We start from the raw sequence: 21310 nt of genomic DNA on the forward strand, positions 1-21310 counted from the left end.
AGTGGCTAGAAAAAAGTATAAACAGCTCAAACCAGACATACCTCAAACACTGAATTCAAAAAATATACAATGCACTAAAAATATCAGGTGCATTATATATGAGAAAAAAAGAAACATTATTAGTGCAGTGTTATCAAACCAGGTGAATTAGGTTTGTATATTATTGATCTAAACCTTTAACCAAATAATTCAAGTGACTCTTTTATGGCATGTTTTAGTGCACTCCAGAGCAAACTCCTGGCTAGGGATATTCTATTAGCAATTCTTTATTTTTCCCATGAATTACTTTAAAAAAATATGACACCTTTAAAAACTTAACGAGGAAAGGTTATTGCCCCGTGACTACATGGCAAAGTCACCCCATCTGAAAAGTTTTTCTAAGATCCAAGAGCCAGAGGATATAAACTGTGGCTTTACCTACTATTCTATTTAAGTTTACAGTCAAGTGCTCAGCATTTACATTTTGCAATCTGTGACCTGTTGGAATCTCAGGTATCATCCCAATACTTTAAAAATTAGCTTGGAAAAACACCAGTGTAGAAAAGCAAAAAGCAATAAAATCCTACATATGTCAATGTCAAAGGACAGATTTCTTTTTAGGGCATAGTAACAGTAATGTCTAGCATTTGAGCTGGGTTTTTTTTAATGCCAAGAACTCTAATTGGGGTTTATAAGATTTTATTATTTACTCCTTTCAACAATACTGAGGTAGTGTTAGCATTATTCACATTTCAGAGGAGAAAATTGAGGGACAAATCACAGAGCTATCAAATGCCAAGACAAGATATAAAACTAGGCCAAGTGTAACTCCAGAACCCAGACCCTTATATACTATACCATACTGTCACCCACTAAGAACAGGGATAAACACATGAGGAATGAAACCCTAATTTATTACCATAAAAATAAAACGATTCCTATCCCACTTCCTTCTAGATCTATGTGATTTCCTAAACCACCACTTATCAGGAGGCAATGAAAGTATAAGCATATCTAGCCCAGCATTCTAAACCTAGGATCCATGCCCGCGTTTCAAAGGATCTTTGAATCCTCTAATACCATACCAACTTTTTGAGAAAGTGAAAAGTACAATGGGGCCAAAACCGGTTTGGCTCAGTGGATAGAGCATGGGTCTGTGGACTGAAAGGTCCCAGGTTCGATTCCAGTCAAGGGCATGTACATTGGTTGCAGGCACATCCCCAGTAGGGGGGTGTGCAGGAGGCAGCTGGTCGATGTTTCTCTCTCATCGATGTTTCTAGCTCTCTATTCCTCTCCCTTCCTCTCTGTAAAAAATCAATAAATTATATATTTTTTTAAAAAAAGTACAATGGAGGAGGGGAGGATAGGGTTTAATCATATTCTCAAAAGGGGTCTGTGACCATAAAAAAAGGTTAGACAAATACTGTTCTCACAACATAACCCATTCCACATTTCTAATACAAATATTACAGAACCAGATTATCTTAAAAGTTTATTAAAGAAACTCACTACCTAATTTTCATATAGAAGCAGTTAAAAGTATATATTTCAATGGATAAAACCATAGTATTAATGACACAATTCAAGATATTTGTGCATATCTGTCAAAATGAAATAAGCAGATGAGTAATCCCATGAAATACACAATCTTTTTCGTCAAATGGTTCACAATCTATCCAAGCAGACATACACATACATGCTACTACATGTGAAAAGTATATACTAGACATATGATCAAAACACTATTTGGGAACATAGAAGCCTAAAAAACAATTATCTCACATAAGATATATTTAAAGTAATCTTAGAATAAAATTTAATAATTCATTTGGGTAGTTAGGAAATAGAGACAGAGGAATTAATAAAGGTACAAAAACAGTAAGTCACAGCCAAAAAGAAACATGTAGTTTGGTGTTCAAGAGAGGATCCAGAAAAGGCTCAGATTCAGAGAAAAGGAGAACAGGACTAGACATTTTTATCAGGGCCTGTAGTAAATGGCTTTGTATATTCTGCTAAGGAGTTTGGACTTTATCCTGCAGACAGTGAGTGAAAGCTATAAAAGGTTTTTAAACAAGTAAGTGGTACAATCAGATCTGTTTCAAAAAGATAAACTAAGGCCCAGGGAAGGAGACTCAAAGGCGGAAGAGTACAAGCAGAGAAACTGTGGGACTCATTACAAACATCTAAGCCTGAACTAAAACAATGATCACTTAAATACAATCTTTGCCCTAGCCTGTTTGGCTCAGTGGATAGAGCGTCGGCCTGAGGACCCAGGGATCCCGGGTTCAATTCCAGTGAAGAGCATGTACCTTGGTTGTGGGCTCATGCAGGAGGCAACCAATCAATGTAAGACTCATCAATGTTTCTGTCTTTCCCTCTCCCTTTCACTCTCCCTAAAAATCAATGAAAAAATATCCTCGGGTGAGGATTAACAAACAAAAAATAAAAATAAATAAATAAATACAATCTTTTACATCTATCAAACTTAAGTTATTAAAATGAAGCACCAAACATTAATGTCACACATCATTCAACTTCTATCTGGTATAGAAATTAGAAGGTTAAGTCATCTTTCCTTATGTTAGAGTAACAATTCACATTTCATTTCAGTCTCTCTTGGCATTTTAAATAAACTAAAGATATGTTAGTCTGTACTTTATATTGAAACCTGCAGTACAGTATAATGTCTAAAATCCAATCCTTATCTTAAGGTTATTGATCACCTTTAAAGAATCAACTGTTGGCCAAAAACCGGTTTGGCTCAGTGGACAGAGCGTCGGTCTGCGGACTGAAAGGTCCCAGGTTCGATTCCGGTCAAGGGCATGTACCTTGGTTGCGGGCACATACCCAGTAGGGGGTGTGCAAGAGGCAGCTGATCGATGTTTCTCTCTCATCGATGTTTCTAACTCTCTATCCCTCTCTCTTCCTCTCTGTAATAAAATCAATAAAATTATTTAAAAAAAAAAAAGAATCAACTGTTGAAATTTTTTCTGACCAGCATTAAATTTATAATTATTTAACTTATATAAAAGAATATAGTGTCTCAGATACAAATTAACTATATAATACTAGCATTTAGACCCTTTATCATCTTTTAAAAAGTTAACTTATGACATATAAAGTATTCTTTTCACAGAAAAATAAAAGGGCAGATATTCAACCATCAGTTAACAGCTTTCTAGTCAAGAAATTCTTTGAAAATAAATACAACTACTCAAATGACAATTCTGAGTAAATACTACCCAAGCACACCCCTCCCTCTCCAGAAGCTAAATAAAAATAAACTGTAGTACCACGTTTTCCCAACAAAGCAGGTCATTAATTGAAGGGAAATCCCCTTCTCCAAAAAAGAAACTACAAAAAAAAAGGGAAATCCCCAAACCTAGGACAAAATGATTTGAACATTTTTTAATAAACTGAAGGTGAAAAACATATAAAAATATTTATGCCCTGGCATGTTTAGAGCATCCTCCCTTGAATTGAAGGGTAGAAAATTCCAGGAGAGGGCACATAAGCAGGTTTCGGGTTTGATCCCAGTTAGGGGGCACGCATGAGGCAACCAATTGATGTTTCTCTATCACATCAATGTTTCTCTCTTTCTCTCTCTCTCCCTCTCCATCCCTCTCTTCTCCTTCTCTCTTTGAAATCAATGGAAAAAAATGTCCTCAAGCGAGGATTAAAATTTATTTATGTATGTATTTATGCATTTATTAATGTGGTTTATTTATTTGTTTATTTGGCCCAAGCCAGGGGGGTGGGGGAAATAGCTAGGAATAGCAAGAGATAATTTAATAAAGAAAAAAAAAAAAAAACAGCAGTAAGCCCTAGCTGGTTTGGCTCAGTGGATAGAGCATCAGCCCTGGACTGGAGAGTTCCGGGTTCAATTCGGAGCAAGAGCCTGTACTTTGGTTGCAGGCTCAATCCTGGTCCTTGTCAGGGCATGCGGGAGGCAGCCAATCAATGTGTCTCGCTCACATTGATGTTTCTCTTTATGTCTTTCCTCCGCCCTTCCACTCTCTAAATATTCTTGGGTGAGGATTAACAAAAAGAAGAAAGCAATAAAAAATGGTTTTCTCTAATGAAATAATTTACAGTTTTAAAAGACTTACTAAATGTTAATTTTTTTTAAACCCTCACTACAGAATCTTTTTTTAAACTGATTTTTAGAGAGGAAGGGAGAAACATCAATGTGCCCCACTACAAGCCCAAACCCGGGCCCGACCTGGGATCACACCTGCAACCTAGGTATGCCCTCTAACGGGGAATCGGATGCTCCAAACAAGTAAGCCACTCAGAGCTGTGTTCTTTTTTATTATTTTTTTAATGGAATGGGAAAAAATACTGAATCAGAAAACTACTAGACTTCCATGATTTAAGCTAAGATTGTGCTGGGGAAAGAGGAATATACTGCACTGGCAAAAAGAACTCAGAACTGAGTTCTGGTCCTAGCTAGAACTGTAGAATTGTGTGTGATTTAGAGCAGAACTTCTGTTAAAAATGGGGGAAATATTACCTTAGAGCAGTGGTCGGCAAACTCATTAGTCAACAGAGTGGCAAACCGCGGCTGGCTGGCGAACCACGGTTTGCCGACCACTACCTTAGAGGGTTCTAAGAATCAAAACTGCTAACCTTTATAAACTATAAGGCATTATACAACCCTAAGGCATCATTATGATTACTAAGATTTTAAGGACAGATTTGAAAAACACCCATTAGATGACTAGCACAATTCCTGGATCAAAGATCAGTAAGTATTTGTTGAATGAATAGTTAAAGGTATCTTACTTTAAAACCATTGCAAAGAAAATGATAGAAAAAATGGATCAATAAAACTGACCCTGAGATATTAGTCTTCTGCGAAAAACTCTACATCAATTATTTCCATAATTCCACAATGAATAAGTCCGAAATATTTCAAACTACAGAGCCTACTGAGACCATTCATTTGTAAGAAATTTCATCAGCAGCATACCACTAAAAGACATAAAGTACTCTCGATACCAAATGGGAAAGGGCTAAATCAGAAAATCATCTAAGACCAAAAAGATCTGTAAAAACTCTGCTGTTAGGCTATCTGGAAACACTATACAAAACAAAAGAAGAGAGGCCATAAAAATCACATAACCTAGGCAAGAACTAGTATTTGGTTTAGGATCAAGACAACCCTTTACATAAGCTTCATACTAAAAGAAAAATCCACCCGTGTTTCTCTCAGTAACTTTTAATATTCTCATTGGACAACAAACAAAATACTATCTAAATACTTCCCATATTTAGGTGGAAGTTGGCATTACTGTAAAAAGTTGTAACTGAAGGTACTCTACGGTTCCTTCTGCATATAAACACATACTAGTAATTACAGTGACAGGACCACAACCTAGAGTAGCCCTGAAACATTACTACAGCAGTTCATTACAAGGACATTCTCCAGTACAACCAGGCATAAAAATGGGGTGGAGGTGGGGACTTGGGGATGAGAGAAAAGAAAAAAAGGTTCATCTTCTCAGATAATACCTGTAGATAGGGAAAAAGAAAAAATTCATACCACTTACTGCATAGCATTTGAAAAGGATTATTAACTTCTCGGTTCCCACAAATGGCTTTATAGGAAAACCAAACAGGCAAGCAAAGAGTATAATCAGAAACAAGAAAGTATGAAGCTAAGGTAGAAACAAACGAAAAACCATTCTTAGATAAGTACATACTCAAGTTTTTTGAAATCTTCAAGGAACACTAAAGAACTCAAACAGACTTCAAATAAAAACAAATACCTAATGAATTCATTACAATGACAATGTAGATCTTTTTAAGTAATGGTAAAAATAACCTCTTTTTAAAAAATAAGCTATTATTCATTTTTTAGCTCACCAACATTTATATACTAAATGAACACTAAATTTACAACCTAAAGTGAAGGTCAGGCAACAACTTTTATAATATGTACTTGTACAGCTTATTACACTATAGTACAAATGAAATAAATTAATAATCCATAAGTACACACAAATGCAAAACGGACAAGTTAATATGTCACAAAGGTCTACTTTACTCCGTTCCCTGATTACAAAAATTAACTACACAAAAAAAGGAGGACCTATGTAATTCTTTCAACAATAAAGATTTTTTTAAAAAATTAACTACACAACTTTTAATAATAAAGCAGAAAAGAGCCTTGTCATCAGAGTCCCTGGTGTAGGGCAATACAGGTGAGATTGTTTTGTGATTAGTAGATCTATTTAGTATAGTACTTAGGGTATCCATTCTTGGTCAGGATCCAGGATGAATCCTTATCATATTAAAACAAATTCTAAGTTTGAAATATTTAAAGCAAATCTCCAGTGGAGGTGATTGGCTTTTCAATAACCTTTTAATCCTAAAATACCAAACGAAACTGGCATAAAATTGAAATGCATTTATGTATTTCCCTTGATTTTAACTATATGCAATGTGGTACCCTGGACTGGATCCTGGAACAGAAAATGGGCATTAGTGGAAAAACTAGTAAAATCAGAATAAAATTTGTCATTAATAATACTGTATCATTGTTAATTTCCTAGTTTTGACAAACGTACCATGGCTATATTAACATTAGGGGAAGCTGGATGAAGGGTATAAGGTAACCCTCAAGTTCTATCTTTGCAACTTTTCTGTAAATTTAAAATTCTTCCAAAATAAGAATTTTAAAAAAACACAGCTACAAAATAAAGCTGTCTATAGATGTCTCAAGATTCCCAGTAATTTGAGTAATTAAAGCAGATGACCTAAGCACATTTTTAGGTGGAAAAAAATTGCCCATAAAATCACTTAAATTCTCTCTCATTTTCTGAGATGCACATGTCTGAAATTCATTTGAACAAGAAAAATAATTTTCCCATTTCCTAAGGCAAATATATTCAAGCCAGTCTTAACAATTTTACTCAGTGAAAAATTTTCTGCACAGGTACCAAACGTACAAAGAAAAAAAATGTTCCAACTGATTCTAGTTCATGTTCATCTACAGGGAAATATATATCAGTAGAGATTTAGTAGTTCAGAGTATGAGTTGAAGAGGCATGGAAACAACTTTTCTACAAGTGACATATGGCCAGAGCAGGCTCAAGTTGGAGATAATATTCCATTCCTGGGACTGAGATTCATGTAAGATTCACATATACATGTACATACACACATTTTCACCTTCACTTCCTCCTTTACTTTTCCCCTCCCCCATCGGTGAGCTGATACCTAAACTTGGTTAAGTTGCAGCAACAAAAAGTATTTTTTTCTAACTGAAAATGTTAAAAAGGTAAGTAGAAGCAATCTGGCTTGCAATTTTACTTATGCAGTGGTTTCAATTTGTCTTGTCATTGTAGAGCTAAAGGGATGTAGTTCTTTAAATTTATCAATCCATAAGTTGTTTAAAAGTAACAATGGCTCACACAAACATAATCTTATGCCTTTATGTTTTAATCTGCTTACAGAAGCACAAAACTTAAAAATCACACTTTTAAGACACTAAAACCATTCATCTCTCTCTACAATATAACTTGAAGCACTAAAATTACAAATACAACATTTAACAACATAGCTTAACTTTAGCTTCACTTTTAATGCCTAGAAATATTAAGAATTTCCAGCAGACTATATCAAATATCAAACGGTTTTTGTCTACTGTGACTACTTCCAAACATCACTACACACAAATCAATTCCTATAATCCACCTCAAAGGGAAATACTTCAATTACTTTAGTAAGTAAATACATCTACGTGTTACACTAATGCCAGCAGTAATGATGCCAGCAAATATAAAAGTCACAAGCAACAGTGCTAAAAGCTGTTTTCCCTCTAGAATCTGAGATCATTTGAATTAAGCCCTCAGATAACACGTCAGCTCCTCCCCCTGCTCCAGACACTCTAAAAACACTACAAAAAAGCATCTTACCACGTCCCATCAGACTAGCAATGATAATAATACGGCTTTACCAACTAAATTCAACTGGTAAGTGTGGTGTGCATTAGCATGCATGGAAGTACAACTTCTTACATGTACTTTTGTTTCTAACACTGGTATTCAGGTTCAATTTCAAAAGCCAAAATATTATCTAAGTAACTTCAGCGACTTCAACAGCCGCTAATTAAATGTTTCACTTATTCGACTTATGAAAAATTACTGCAAAATAAGAGTCTGCAAAAACTAAAACTCGACAATTTAGAATGGCCACTGAAAAAGCACTTCGAAGTATCCACTCCTGCATACAAAAAGATAATTCAAAGAGTAAACCTTCCTTCCATTTTTCTTTTTTTTTTTTTTTTAACAATTTACGGTTTAAATCAGTAAGCTCTAGTAACTTCCAACCGAAAAAGCTCCAGGTTCAAAAATACTAAAAACTAAAGACACTGTGCCTCTAGCTGATACTATCTATGGCCGATAGGCTGTGCTTGAAAATTCTGTAGCGTTCAGGGAAGGAGTTTTCAGCAGTGATATGAATTACTCAAACATCCATTTTGGAGTCTTCCACCCCCGCCCGCCCAGACCTCATTTTGTAGCGAATTTGAATCGAGGCTCCGCAGTGACAATTTAGGGAAAGCCCGGGCTGGCCCCAGACCCACACAAGTGTGTGAAGGAGCAGGAAAGGGCGCCCTGGCCGCGCGAACGGTCCGTACCGCGTCGGGGAAGGCGCGGGCGCCCGGGAGGCCTTGGGGCGGCGGGAGCGCCACAGGCCTGGGATGGCGGGCGCCGGGCCTCGGCGGGGGCGGGCCGCGCGCGCGCGAGACTTACCGCGCCTGCAACGGCGGCGGGGGCCCCGGCTGCGGCGGCCGCCTCCTCCTCGTCGTCGCCCGGCGATGGCGGCCCAATCTTGCTGCAGGTAGCGGCCAGCAGAGCGAGCGGTGACGGCTGAGTGTCCTACCCCCGATGGGCGGGTTCAGAGAGGGAGACAGGGGGAGGGGTGGCGGTTAGGGCCGGGCCGCCGCTCACACAGGAAGTGCGACTCGGTCCTCGCAGGCTGCGCCCGGGCGAGCGCCAGCCCGCGCTCACCTCCTCCTCCTCCTCCTCCTCCTCCTCCTCCCGCACGCCGACTCGTGTCCTCCCGCTCGCACGCACACCCGCTCGAGCGTCCGCGGGAAGGCGGGCGGCGGGCAGCGCGCCGGGCCTCCACCTTCCGCCCGATCCCACCTCCGGGAGGGCGCGCACACACACTCACACAAACACACACACACACACACACACACACACACAAAAAGGCGGCGGGCGGGGGAGAGCGGGCGGGGTCGGAGCGTTGGCGCCTCGGGCGGCAGCTCCCGGGGCGGGGGGAGGGGAGGAGAGAGGCGCGGAGGGAGGGGAGAGCGAGGGGAGGAGAAAGCGGCGCGAGGGGGGAGCCGACCGGGGCTCAGCCGCGCCTCACCTGGGCCGCCGCCGCCGCCGCCACCGCGCCGTTTCCGTGCTGCTGCTGCTGCTGCAGATACTCGCCGTGGCCGCCGCCGCCGCTGCCGCCGCCGCCGCTGTCCACGTCTAAGGCAGCCATTTCCTCTTGTTTCACGGGCTTTTCAGGAGCTGCAGGCACAGCGCGGGGGGGGAGGGGGGGAGGAAGGCGGGTGGAGGAGAGGGAGGGGGCCCGCGGGCCGAGTCGAAATTATTCCGAAAGCCCGGACCGACTCCCCTTCCCCTCCCCCACCCGCCCCGCGGCGGCGGCGGCGGCGGCGGCTCCCTCCTCCCCTCCCGCGGCTGCCCCCGCCCGCCGCGCTGTAACCCTCCTCCTCCTCCTCTATCCCTCCTCCTCCTCCCCGCGCTGCCCCTGCCCCCTCTCCTCTCCTCTCCTCCCCTTTCCCTCCGCGCCGCTCGCTCGCACTCGCGCTCGCTCCTCTCGCACCGTCAGTCACTCACACGCCCGCCCGCCCGCCGCCCGCGCCCGCACGCAAGGGGATGCGCTCCCAGCGGACCGGGCCGCCCGCCCGGGGCCCGGAGGGGACACGGCGCTGCTGGGGCTGGAGGGGTGGACCGTGGCTGGCGGGGAGGGGACTGCGGCTTTCTGCCTCTCACAGACACTCGGTCGCACACACGGGGCCGGGAGCCGGCAGCGGCGGCCCGGAGCGGGCTGTGGTCGGCGGCGGCGGCGGCGGCGGCAGCAGCAAGGGTTGCTCTCTCGGCTTTACGTACCGGTCATAGTGTGTTTAGGGCACCTCAGGCGGGGCTCCCCGCCGCCTTACACATGGTGAGGAGCGAAGGCGGCGGCGGCGGGAGAGGATGCGGGAAGCGGCGGCGGACACGGCCGGAGCGGTCCGGGGAATTTTTTTTCCTATTTTGATTGACTGTGCGGGAAACACAAAAGGTGGAGCCTCCAGCCCAAAAGGGGGGAAGAGGGTGACAGCCCGCCCGGAAGTCCCGCCCCTCTTCTCCGCGTTCATTCGCCGCCACGCTCACTGTCGGCGGTGCTCATTGGCCTGGACGCCTGTCCGTCGCTCAGCCCGGCTGCGCGCTTCCTGTTTGCCCCCCGGGTGGAGGGGAGAGACAATGAGCGGCCTAGGCGGTGTAGGTTCCCGAGAGCGGCTACTGCTGGCCTATTACCCCGCTGTGCCCGACTTGCTTGCCGGCTGCCGCTGCCAGACCCGAGGCGCAGGCCTCTTCCACCTCGCAGGCGCTCGAAACGGGCCTTGCCAAGCTGTAGGGGAGCTGAGCTGGGGAGGAAACCTTTCCCCGGTGGCTCAGCTCCACTCGACGCTTCCTCCATCCCGGCGGCAGCCTCGGCCGGATCTCCCCTGGGCCTCGCGCTCTCGGAATCGCCGCTTCCCTGCACTGCCGGGAGGCCGCCGCCGCTCAGCCCCGGGGCTGCTGCTGCGGCCGCTGCTGCTACTGAGCAAACCAGACCCGCCCCGCGCGCCCGGGGGGAGGGAGCTGGTATTGGGGGAGACACCCCTTCCGAGGCTGGAGGAGGATTTTCTCTGACATTCAGCTCATAGATTCAGTCCCAGCCATCTCGGCCCCATCCCCCTTAGTCCCAGGTTTCCTTCCTATTCATCTCCCACTTTTGTACCCTGGAGGCAGGCACTTAAAAACAAAGAAATAATTCACCTCACAGAGAGCAGAGCTTTCCTTCTTGCCAATGGCACCAAAACAGCCACTTTCAAGTATATTTCATTTAGAACGTGGCATGTGTGTATATGTAAATATATATATATATAATACCCTCAGAGGTGCAGGATACTTTTTATTTAAAAAACCCAGTCACATAATCATATTCCCTGTTTCTTAATCGTCTTGGTAACAAGTCAAACGTGAAAAAAACAAAAAACCAACACTTGCCAACATGTTTTAAATAGTGAATCTCAGCGAGTATTTTTTTTCTTGGAACATTTTAGTTATACTTTAAAATCTCGTCTCACTAGATTAACACTCCTTTTCTCTTTGGCATCCTTGATATTTTGCTGTCATCCTGGGGAGGAAAATGCTGGTTTTTTTGTGTGTGTTTTGCCAACAAAGAGACATCTATCTCTGCCTATTACCTTTAGATCTAATTGCCAAGAAAGGTTAAGTTAAAGAGGTGGGAATGCTGTCCACGATAGCCTTTTTCTAGAAATCTGACTCAAACAAGAATCCAATTACTGTGATTATTATATTTTGTGTGACAACATTGTGCCAGGGGATGGGGTTGTAAAGTCCAGCACTTAAACTACATTTGTGTGTGCCAACTGAAAAGAATTCGTAATCCATTTATGAGTTTGAGTCCCAGTTCTAAAGCACATACTTTTGACCTGTTCTCAGAGGGTAAGAGAAGTCGTATGGTTACTTGGCACTCACCTGTACAAAAGATAGACTTCCAGGGAAGTGACCTAAAATTCACAAGCAGGCAAAACAAGACGATATGAATCCAACAATGGGCTTGATCTCTTCCAAAACACATTTTAGTCTCACGTTTAAGTAGAAGAATCGCTTTAAAAGCTAAGTAGCATAAACACTGTACCATTTTACACTTTAATTTTAAAGGAAATAAGCTGATTTGGGGGTTGCAGAGGAGGGAAGTCACAGCATTGTCTCTCTTCTTAGCCCATAGATATGTGGGATAGAAGATAGCTCTCCCTAGAAGAGGTTTTTGTGGGGGGTTTTTTCAGCTATTTTTCCAGGAATAGGGACATATGTTATGGGTCTAAGCATACCACCTCCATGCCCCTTTTACAAAGTCTTAGTTCAGCCACCCATAGAGAGTAAAGTATTCGGCCACAAGAATTCAATTCATTTCTTCATTGATACCACTTGACAAATGAAATCATTTTGAAACTTTTTTGGTCCGTAGACCATATTGACAAAATGCAAAAACTTTTCATCTAATCTTTCTGAAAAGAAAAAGTAACTTACCAGAGATAACAATCCTGCTGTTAATGCGATGGTTTTAAAAGATACATGTGCCGAAAGCATCACAATCAAATTCAGAGGACCCTCTCAGATCACACTTAAAAGGGTATTGCCGTGGAATATCAAGAAGGTTGGAAATGGTCTCTGAAAAAAACACCTTTTCTTAACTATTCCAGTACTACAGTCAAATCCTGAAATACAGTTTATGTTCATTAAAAGCTGCCTGTTTTCTCAGCAGAGGTTACCCTCTCGATGATACCTACTGCTACATTACATAGGAGTCCAGAATTGCAGTTCCTTATCAGAAAAGTACTGTGCTGGAAATTATTTATACTTTTTCCTTTCCAAAGATGATTTGAGGAAATTCTGTGCTGGCCACTGTTTACATCACAGTAGGAGATCTGGGTGTCACTTGCTTTTCCCTCCTCTTCAATTTCCTCACTTGGAGAGTATAATAAGCCAGTAAGAGAAAGACAATATCACATGCTCTCACTCATATGTGGAATCTAATGAACAAAATAGATCCAGAGAGCCTGGCCAATGTGGCTCAGTGGTTGAGCACAGACCTATGAACCTGGAGGTCACTATTCGATTCCTGGTCAGGGCACAAACCCGGGTTGCAGGCCACAAATCAATGATTCTCTCTCATCATCGATGTTTCTATTTCTCTCCTTCTCCCTTCCTCTCTGAAGTCAATAAAAGTATTTTTTAAATAGATCCAGAGATATAGAAGCATAGAAGACTGCGGAATGTCAGAGGGAAGGGAGGGTGGGTGGGGAGAGATCAACCATATATGCATAACCCGTGTAGGCCATGGTGAAGACCTGGGGCAGGGGACGGGTGGGCAAGAAGGGGTCAATTGGGGGAGGGGGGGAGGGGGGGACATATGTAATACTTTGAACAATAAAGACTTAATTTTTTAAAACCTTATATGTGTTATGTAATTTTCTTAAATCCTTTGGAAACCAATGACTATCTAAGGGCCTTGAAGACTTCTATAGATCTGCATGAACTCTTTCACCCATTTTCAAGCCCCTTTTTCTCTACAAAGAGAAGAGACCGCTAAGTAACGCTTGATTCACATCTACAAGAGACCAGCCATTCTGTATTAAAAACAGCCAAAGCGATGGAGGTGGCAGCCATCTCCTACTCGGCACCACAGCTGCCCTCAGACCCCTCGTGAAACCCAAGATTGTCAAGAAGAGGACCAAGAAGTTCATCCGGCACCAGTCAGACCGATATGTCAAAATTAAGCGGAACTGGCGGAAACCCAGAGGCATTGACAATAGGGTGCGTAGAAGATTCAAGGGCCCGATCTTGATGCCCAACATTGGCTATGGGAGCAACAAGAAAACGAAGCACAGGCTGTGCCCAGTGGCTTTCGGAAGTTTCTGGTCCGTAACGTCAAGGAGCTTGAAGTGCTGCTGATGTGCAACAAGTCTCACTGTGCTGAGGTTGCTCACAACGTCTCCTCAAAGAGCCCAAAGCCATTGTGGAAATTGCAGCCCAGCGGGCCATCAGAGTCACCAATCCCAAGGCTGCGCAGCGAAGAAAATGATTAGATGGTGTAAACGTTGTATGTGTTACTAAAATCATAAAATTCTGCCATCTGGCATTTCGTCAAATAAATACATACATACATACATACATACATAAATACAGCCAAAGCCCTGGTTAACTGCACTACCCCTAAAGGACTGCCTTAATGCTTTTCTTGCCTCCTGAGCATCTATTACATGGACCACATGAAATTGCCAATATTCAACCATTTTTTATCTAGAAAAGGTAGCTGTTTTGTATAGTTTTACCTAAATCAATGTTTTTTTTTACTTAACTTTTGTTTCTGTGATTGTGACCCTCCTTTTTGACCTGCCCCCCTGGGTCTCTAACCTGTTAACACTGAACTTCAGGAATCTTCAAGTTCGTTCTGTTTCCATAATCACCACCATATTTCAGAAGCATTCTGGCTGACATGATTAGGTATACCTAACCCCCTTTATATTTTGTATCTTCCCTACTTTCTCAAAAATATACCTTAAAAACCATATCTCTTGTCTTATTTTTTCTTTTAAATACATTTTTATTGATTTCAGAGAGGAAGGGAGAAGGAGAGAGATAGAAACATCAATAATAAGAATAATTGATCGGCTGCCTCCTTGCATGCCCCCGCACTGGGGATTGAGCTCTGACTTTCTGGTTCATAGGCCAGTGCTCAACCACTGAGTCACACCAGCCGGGCTTGTCTTATTTTTTCTTAATCTACCAAAAGGAAGAGGTAAAATTTTGAGCTTTTACTGCATGCCAACTCTTTCACATATTAACTCTGTTCAGCCCTAGGAGTTAAGTATCATAGGTCTATCACTTTATAGGTGAGGAACCTGAGGCTCAGTAAGATTATGGGACTTGCTCAGTTTCATTTTCAGATAAGTGGCAGATTCAAACCCATATGTATCCATCTTACCAGTCAATATACCAAGTCTTAAATGATCCACTTAAAAAATTCACCTACCCACCATGTAAAAAAAATTAAAGATAAAAAATATAATAGATAAAACAGATACATATTTATAAGGAGGGTCATTTTTAAAGCAAGTCTGTAGAATGTGAGCTCCTTGTGTGAGGGATCATATATTTTGAATGCTCTAACCAATACTGAACACGTTGAGGATGTTTAATATTAAGCAGAAAGATTGTCAACAGTTATCTTGTGGGAAAATAAAGGATGAATAGAAAATTACAATTAACCAATAAATACTGTATGAAAAAAATTTATTTGACCTTGTAATAGTCACCTCGCTCAAGATTTTTATTTCCCAAATGAGTTAGGCCCTCTAGATGAATGAGATCAAATGTCACTAGATATATACTAATAAGAACTGAATGTGAGACGAGCAATAATATTTATGCTGACAGGCAAATGAATCAATCTGTAGCGAGCTTCCCCCTGGACCAACAGTTCTTTTGAGACCCAATTTCGATGTCCAGTAGTTCCTTATGTGTACATGTCAGCACTGACCCCTCAGCTCTGGATGGTGGACAAATGGTGGTAATGGAGGTCCGACTCCCTCTGGTTTGGTCTCGGCCGAACCCAGGGGCACGGCGTCACCTGGACTAAGGGGCACGTGGCCTCACCCATACCCAAGGGGCGCGTGGTCTCACCCGGGCCTGGGACCCAGCCTCACCCGGATGGATCCAGGGGCGCACGGCCTCACCCGGACCCAGGATCTGGCTTCACCCGTACCCAGGGACGCTTGGCCTCTCCCAGACCCAGGGGCACGTGGCCTCACCCGGGCTTAGTTGCACAAGGCCTCACCTGGATCCAGGGACACATGGTCTCACCCAGACCCAGGAACGTTTGGCCACTCCCAGACCCAGGGCCACTTGGGCTCACCCGGGCCTAGGTGCACGAGGCCTCATCCGGATCCAGGGACGCATGGTCTCACCCGGACCCAGGGACGCTTGGCCTCTCCCAGACCCAGGGCCACTTGGGCTCACCCGGGCCTAGGTGCACGAGGCCTCACCCGGATCCTGGGACACATGGTCTCACCCGGACCCAGGGATGCTTGGCCTCTCCCAGACCCAGGGCCACTTGGCTCACCCGGGCCTAGGTGCACGAGGCCTCACCCGGATCCAGGGACACATGGTCTCACCCGGACCCAGGGACGCTTGGCCTCTCCCAGACCCAGGGCCACTTGGGCTCACCCGGGCCTAGGTGCACGAGGCCTCACCCGGATCCAGGGACACATGGTCTCACCCGGATCCAGGGACACATGGTCTCACCCGGACCCAGGGATGCTTGGCCTCTCCCAGACCCAGGGCCACTTGGGCTCACCCGGGCCTAGGTGCACGAGGCCTCACCCGGATCCTGGGACACATGGTCTCACCCGGACCCAGGGACGCTTGGCCTCTCCCAGACCCAGGGCCACTTGGGCTCACCCGGCCTAGGTGCACGAGGCCTCACCCGGATCCAGGGACACATGGTCTCACCCGGACCCAGGGACGCTTGGCCTCTCCCCGACCCAGGGCCACTTGGGCTCACCCGGGCCTAGGTGCACGAGGCTTCACCCAGATCCTGGGACACATGGTCTCACCCGGACCCAGGGACGCTTGGCCTCTCCCAGACCCAGGGCCACTTGGGCTCACCCGGGCCTAGGTGCATGAGGCCTCACCCGGATCCAGGGACGCATGGTCTCACCCGGACCCAGGGACGCTTGGCCTCTCCCAGACCCAGGGCCACTTGGGCTCACCGGGCCTAGGTGCACGAGGCCTCACCCGGATCCAGGGACACATGGTATCACCCGGACCCAGGGACGCTTGGCCTCTCCCAGACCCAGGGCCACTTGGGCTCACCCGGGCCTAGGTGCACAAGGCCTCACCCGGATCCAGGGACACATGGTCTCACCCGGACCCAGGGACGCTTGGCCTCTCCCAGACCCAGGGCCACTTGGGCTCACCCGGGCCTAGGTGCACGAGGCCTCATCCGGATCCAGGGACGCATGGTCTCGCCCGGACCCAGGGACGCTTGGCCTCTCCCAGACCCAGGGGCACGTGGCCTCACCCGGGCCTAGGTGCCCGAGGCCTCACCCGGATCCAGGGACACATGGTCTCACCCGGACCCAGGGACGCTTGGCCTCTCCCAGACCCAGGGCCACTTGGGCTCACCCGGGCCTACGTGCACGTGGCCTCACCCGGATCCAGGGACACATGGTCTCGCCTGGACCCAGGGGTGTGTGGGCTCTCCCTGACCCAGGGGCGCTTGGCCTCGCCCGGGCACGGGATCCAGCGTCATCCGGGTCCAGGGGCACTTGGCCTCACCCGGACCCGGAGTCCGGCCTCACCTGGACCCAGGGGCAGAGGTGTGGTGTCCTTAAATGATGAGCAAGAGCCTGGCCGGCGTGGCTAAGTGGTTGAGCATTGACTTATGAACCAGGAGGTCACGGTTTGATTCCCACTGTTCATGCTCAGCTGTAGGCTCCATCCCCCAATATTTCTGTCTCTCTCTCCTCTCTCTTTTTCTCTCTGAAATCAATAAAAAATTATATTTTTTAAATGAGCAGCAACCTTCACTATAAAGTGTATTCATACTTCATGATTCAATCTCTCTTATAATAAATTTTTTTTCTATCCTTTAATCCTACAAATTAGACATATTCATTAACTAGTCCCAAAAGAACCAAGGCTTACAGAATGTAAGAGGAAGTTGGGGGGGGGGGGCGGCAGTGGATAAAGGATACGGTGGCAGGGGGAAAGTTGAATTGAAAACTATTTTTACCTGCCTTGAAGGAACAGCATTTTTCCATTTACCTCTAAAATGGCTGAAATGCTGCACTATCTCATCACTCCATTTCAACCCAAGAAGTGGAGTAAAAAATAAATGTCCCTGGCCGGGTAGCTCAGTTGGTTAGAGCATCATTCTCTTGCTCCCCTCCACTCCTTCAGTCAATCAGTTGCCTGAGCATATTTATTTTACTACATCTGCCATGGACTCACTTATTAATTTATTCTTTTTGTTTGTTTAAAATAATAATTATGGCCCTAACAGGTTTGGCTCAGTGGATAGAGCGTCGGCCTGCAGACTGAAAGGTCCCACGTTCGATTCCGGTCAAGGGCATGTACCTTGGTTGCAGGCACATCCCCAGTAGGAGGTGTGCAGGAGGCCGCTGATCAATGTTTCTCTCTCATTGATGTTTCTAACTTTCTATCCCTCTCCCTTCCTCTCTGTAAAAAATCAATAAAATATATTTTTTAAAAAAATAAAATAATGATTATGCACTATTTCAGGCAAACAGAGTAGTAATAGAGAACAATATCATAATAATAATATACTTGACCTAGTTTAAGGAAACATTGCAAATAAAAATGGATACCCATTCAAATCTCAGTTTCCTCTCCATACCAAGGGCAATTACCATTTAAAATTTAGCATTTATCATTCCCATGCAATATTTTATAGTTTTATTTCACATGTACATATCCACATAGAGTATAGAATATAAGTTTGTATGTTTTAAAACTTTATATAAATGATATTATTCTGTTTATCCTGCTATAATAGCTTTTTTCACTCATTACTTTTGAGATGTATCCATGATGAATCATCTCTCTTTTCACTTATTTTAAATGTTATTTAATGAATATAACATAATTTATGAATCATTGTGGATTACACCATAACACTAGATATTATTATACATGTATGTATTATGTGTATATAATTGCATTTATTTTTTAAAAATTATATTTATTGATTGATTTTAGAGAGAGAAAAGGAGGAGTGAGAGAGAGGAGAAACACTGATGTTTTGTTCCACTTACTTATGCATTCATTGATTGATTCCTGTATGTGCCCTAACCTGGAATCAAACCAGAAACCTTGATGTATCAGGACTAGACCCCTGGTTCCTAGCACAAAGCTGCCTAAGTGATAGAAGCACCAAGTGAGTTTTTGTTCAAATGCTTGGTCTTTGACCCAGAATCTTGACACAGAGCTCCTAAATCCCTTGGAATTTCCTGGATGATAGGAGCATCTTTTTTTCCTAATGAGGCAACTTTGGGTGGGCCCCTGGATGGGGGCTGGTCACTAGAAAGACCAAGCCATGATTAGGAACTTGGAACTTTCGGTCCCCGTCCTCCCCCCTACCCCCCATCCTCCAGAGAGAGTTAATCAGTCATGCTTACATGGTAGAGTCTCCATAAAATTCCCCAAAGTTTGGAAAGCTTCCAGGTTACTGAACACATGAAAGTGCTAGGAAGGTGGCATGCTGGCTAGGATGCTCTGCACTCCTTCCCCATACCTCACCCCATGTTCCTCTTCATCGGGCTGTTCATCTATATCAGGGATGGGGAACCTTTTTTCTGCCGTTTGGTTGTTTATAACATAATTCAAGGGCCATAAAAATTATCAATTTTAAAATTAGCCTGCTATATTTGGTCAAACATTTAATTAACTCCCCCCTAATGACTTGGCCAAGCCAGACCAAATGATTTCCCAGGCCTTACACGGTCTGCAGGCCTGACGTTCCCCGTCCCTGACCTATATCCTTTATGGTATATTGGTAATCGTATTTCCCTGAATTCTGCGAGCCATTCTAGCAAATTATCCAACCCAAGAAGGGAATGTGGGAACCCCAATTTATAGCTGGTCGGTCAAAAGTACTGGTGACCACCTAGGACTTGTGATTGGTGTCTGAAGTGGAGACAGGCTTCTAGGACTGAGCCCTTAACCTGTGAGAGCTGATACTAATTCCAGGTCGACAGTGTCAGAACTGAATTGAATTGACCCAGCCGGTGTCAGAGAATTGTTTAACATAATAAACACACACAGTTGTTGACCAGAAGATAAGTGTTTTGATTATTCGAGTGTGCAAGTACAGGGAGAAACAGGGAGTTTTTCCTAGGCAGAGCCCTTACCATCTTCACAGGCCTCTGTCCATTTCTCTTCAAATAGGAGCAAGTCTCTCCATCTTCAAAAAACACTCCAAATTTTTCTTTATAGTCTTCTTTCTTTCCTTTCTTTGTCTAAGGTCTCAATAACTTGCTGCCTACTGCCTTCCTAATTTAATGCTACACTCAATTTCTGTCTTACCAAGCTACTCAAAATTGCTATCCTAATAGTCTCCAATGATTTCCTTATTGCCAAATCCATGGATCCCCCCACCCTCATTTTTATTCTTTTCAGCTTTTCTCAGCATTTGACACTGTATACATTTCCTCTTTAAAACTCTGTCTTCCCTTGAAAGGTCATCTGCTCTCTGTTTTTTTCTAAAATGAGTATTTCTCTGTATCTTTGCAAAGCTGTCCAATGAAACGATCTGTGATGATGGAAACGCTTTATTTGCACTGTTATTACAGTAACCACTAACCCGCTGTGACTCTTGAGCACTTGGAATGTGGCTAGTGTGATCAAGGAACTGAATTTTCAATTATTTAATTTTAAATAATCTATAATAATAAAAGCGTAATATGCTAATTAGATTGGACAGCGGAACGACCTTCCAGATGTCATTCTGGACGTTCTTCTGGACGAAGCTGCAGCGGTGGGAGCCGAGGCAGAGGCAGTTAGGGGCAATCAGGCCGGCAGGCAGAGTGGTTAGGGGTGATCAGGCAGGCAGGCAGGTGAGCAGTTAGGAGCCAGTGGTCCTGGATTGCGAGAGGGATGTCCGACTGCACAGGGATCGGGCCTAAACCAGCAGTCAGACATCCCCTGAGGGGTCCTGGATTGCGAGAGGATGCAGGCCGGGCTGAGGGACTCCCCCTCCCCCCCGGAATGCATGAATTTCGTGCATGGAGCCTCTAGTTTAAATATAAATGGCCACAAGTAGCCAGTGGCCACCTAAATGGACACTGCAGCTTTAAGGTTTCTTTTGCTCCTTCCAGCCCCTAAATATGAACATTACTCCAGATTCAGTTTTTAATTCCCTAAACTTTTCTTTTTTAAAAAAATATTTTTTAAAAAATATATATATTTTATTGATTTCAGAGAGGAAGGGAGAGGAAGAGAGAGATAGAAACATCAATGATGAGAGGGAATCATTGATTGGCTGCCTCCTGCAGGTTGGACCAAGCCCCCAACCCAGGAATCAAACCTGGGACCCTTCGGTCCGCAGGCTGACGCTCTATCAACTGAGCCAAACCGGCCAGGGCCACTGAGCCTTTCTTTACAAATTCATCCCCTGGAAACTCAACCATCCCCGAAACTCCAGCCCTGCCTCTCAAATCAGTCCCAAATCTTATCTTTAGTTGTCACCAGAGTTCCAGTTCCATATCCTCAAGCACTGTAAATTCCTCTTGAATGTCTCACTTTTACTTCAAACTAAGAATGTTCAAAGTTAAACACATAACTTTTTCTGCAGACCAGCTCCCCTCTCCCTTAGGATATTCTTGTCTCTGACAACAATGTCCTCATTGTTTTCTCAGCGGCCCAGAGGTGAAGTTACCTTTCACACATTTCTCTCCTTCTCCCACTGGCAGCCATTTACCAGGTGCTAACAAGTTTTCCTGCAGAAT

At 44.4% G+C, this 21310-nt stretch overlaps 1 protein-coding gene and 1 pseudogene across 2 annotated transcripts in view; one reads left to right on the forward strand and one right to left on the reverse strand.

Annotated features, from left to right (window-relative positions):
• The window catches only part of SP3 (Sp3 transcription factor), a 43945-nt gene extending 33675 nt beyond the window's left edge, over window positions 1-10270 (reverse strand). Inside the window, exons 1-3 of one of the 2 annotated variants that reach the window (XM_054723049.1) lie at window positions 10116-10270; window positions 9364-9512; window positions 8739-8864 (exon numbers count right to left, since the gene is read on the reverse strand). In XM_054723049.1, coding sequence (XP_054579024.1) covers window positions 8739-8864; window positions 9364-9512; window positions 10116-10122 — 282 coding nt within the window. In that variant the 5' untranslated portion in view covers window positions 10123-10270. Of the gene's footprint in view, window positions 1-2702; window positions 2893-8738; window positions 8865-9363; window positions 9513-10115 lie in introns of those variants that run through there. The other variant, XM_054723050.1, reaches the window with a different exon arrangement.
• A 2066-nt stretch (window positions 10271-12336) lies between these two features.
• Window positions 12337-13867, forward strand: LOC114230469 (60S ribosomal protein L32-like; annotated as a pseudogene).
• Window positions 13868-21310: the final 7443 nt, after the last annotated feature.

This window comes from Eptesicus fuscus, chromosome 11 (genome assembly GCF_027574615.1).
Source record: "Eptesicus fuscus isolate TK198812 chromosome 11, DD_ASM_mEF_20220401, whole genome shotgun sequence".
In the NCBI taxonomy this organism is placed as follows: domain Eukaryota; kingdom Metazoa; phylum Chordata; class Mammalia; order Chiroptera; family Vespertilionidae; genus Eptesicus; species Eptesicus fuscus.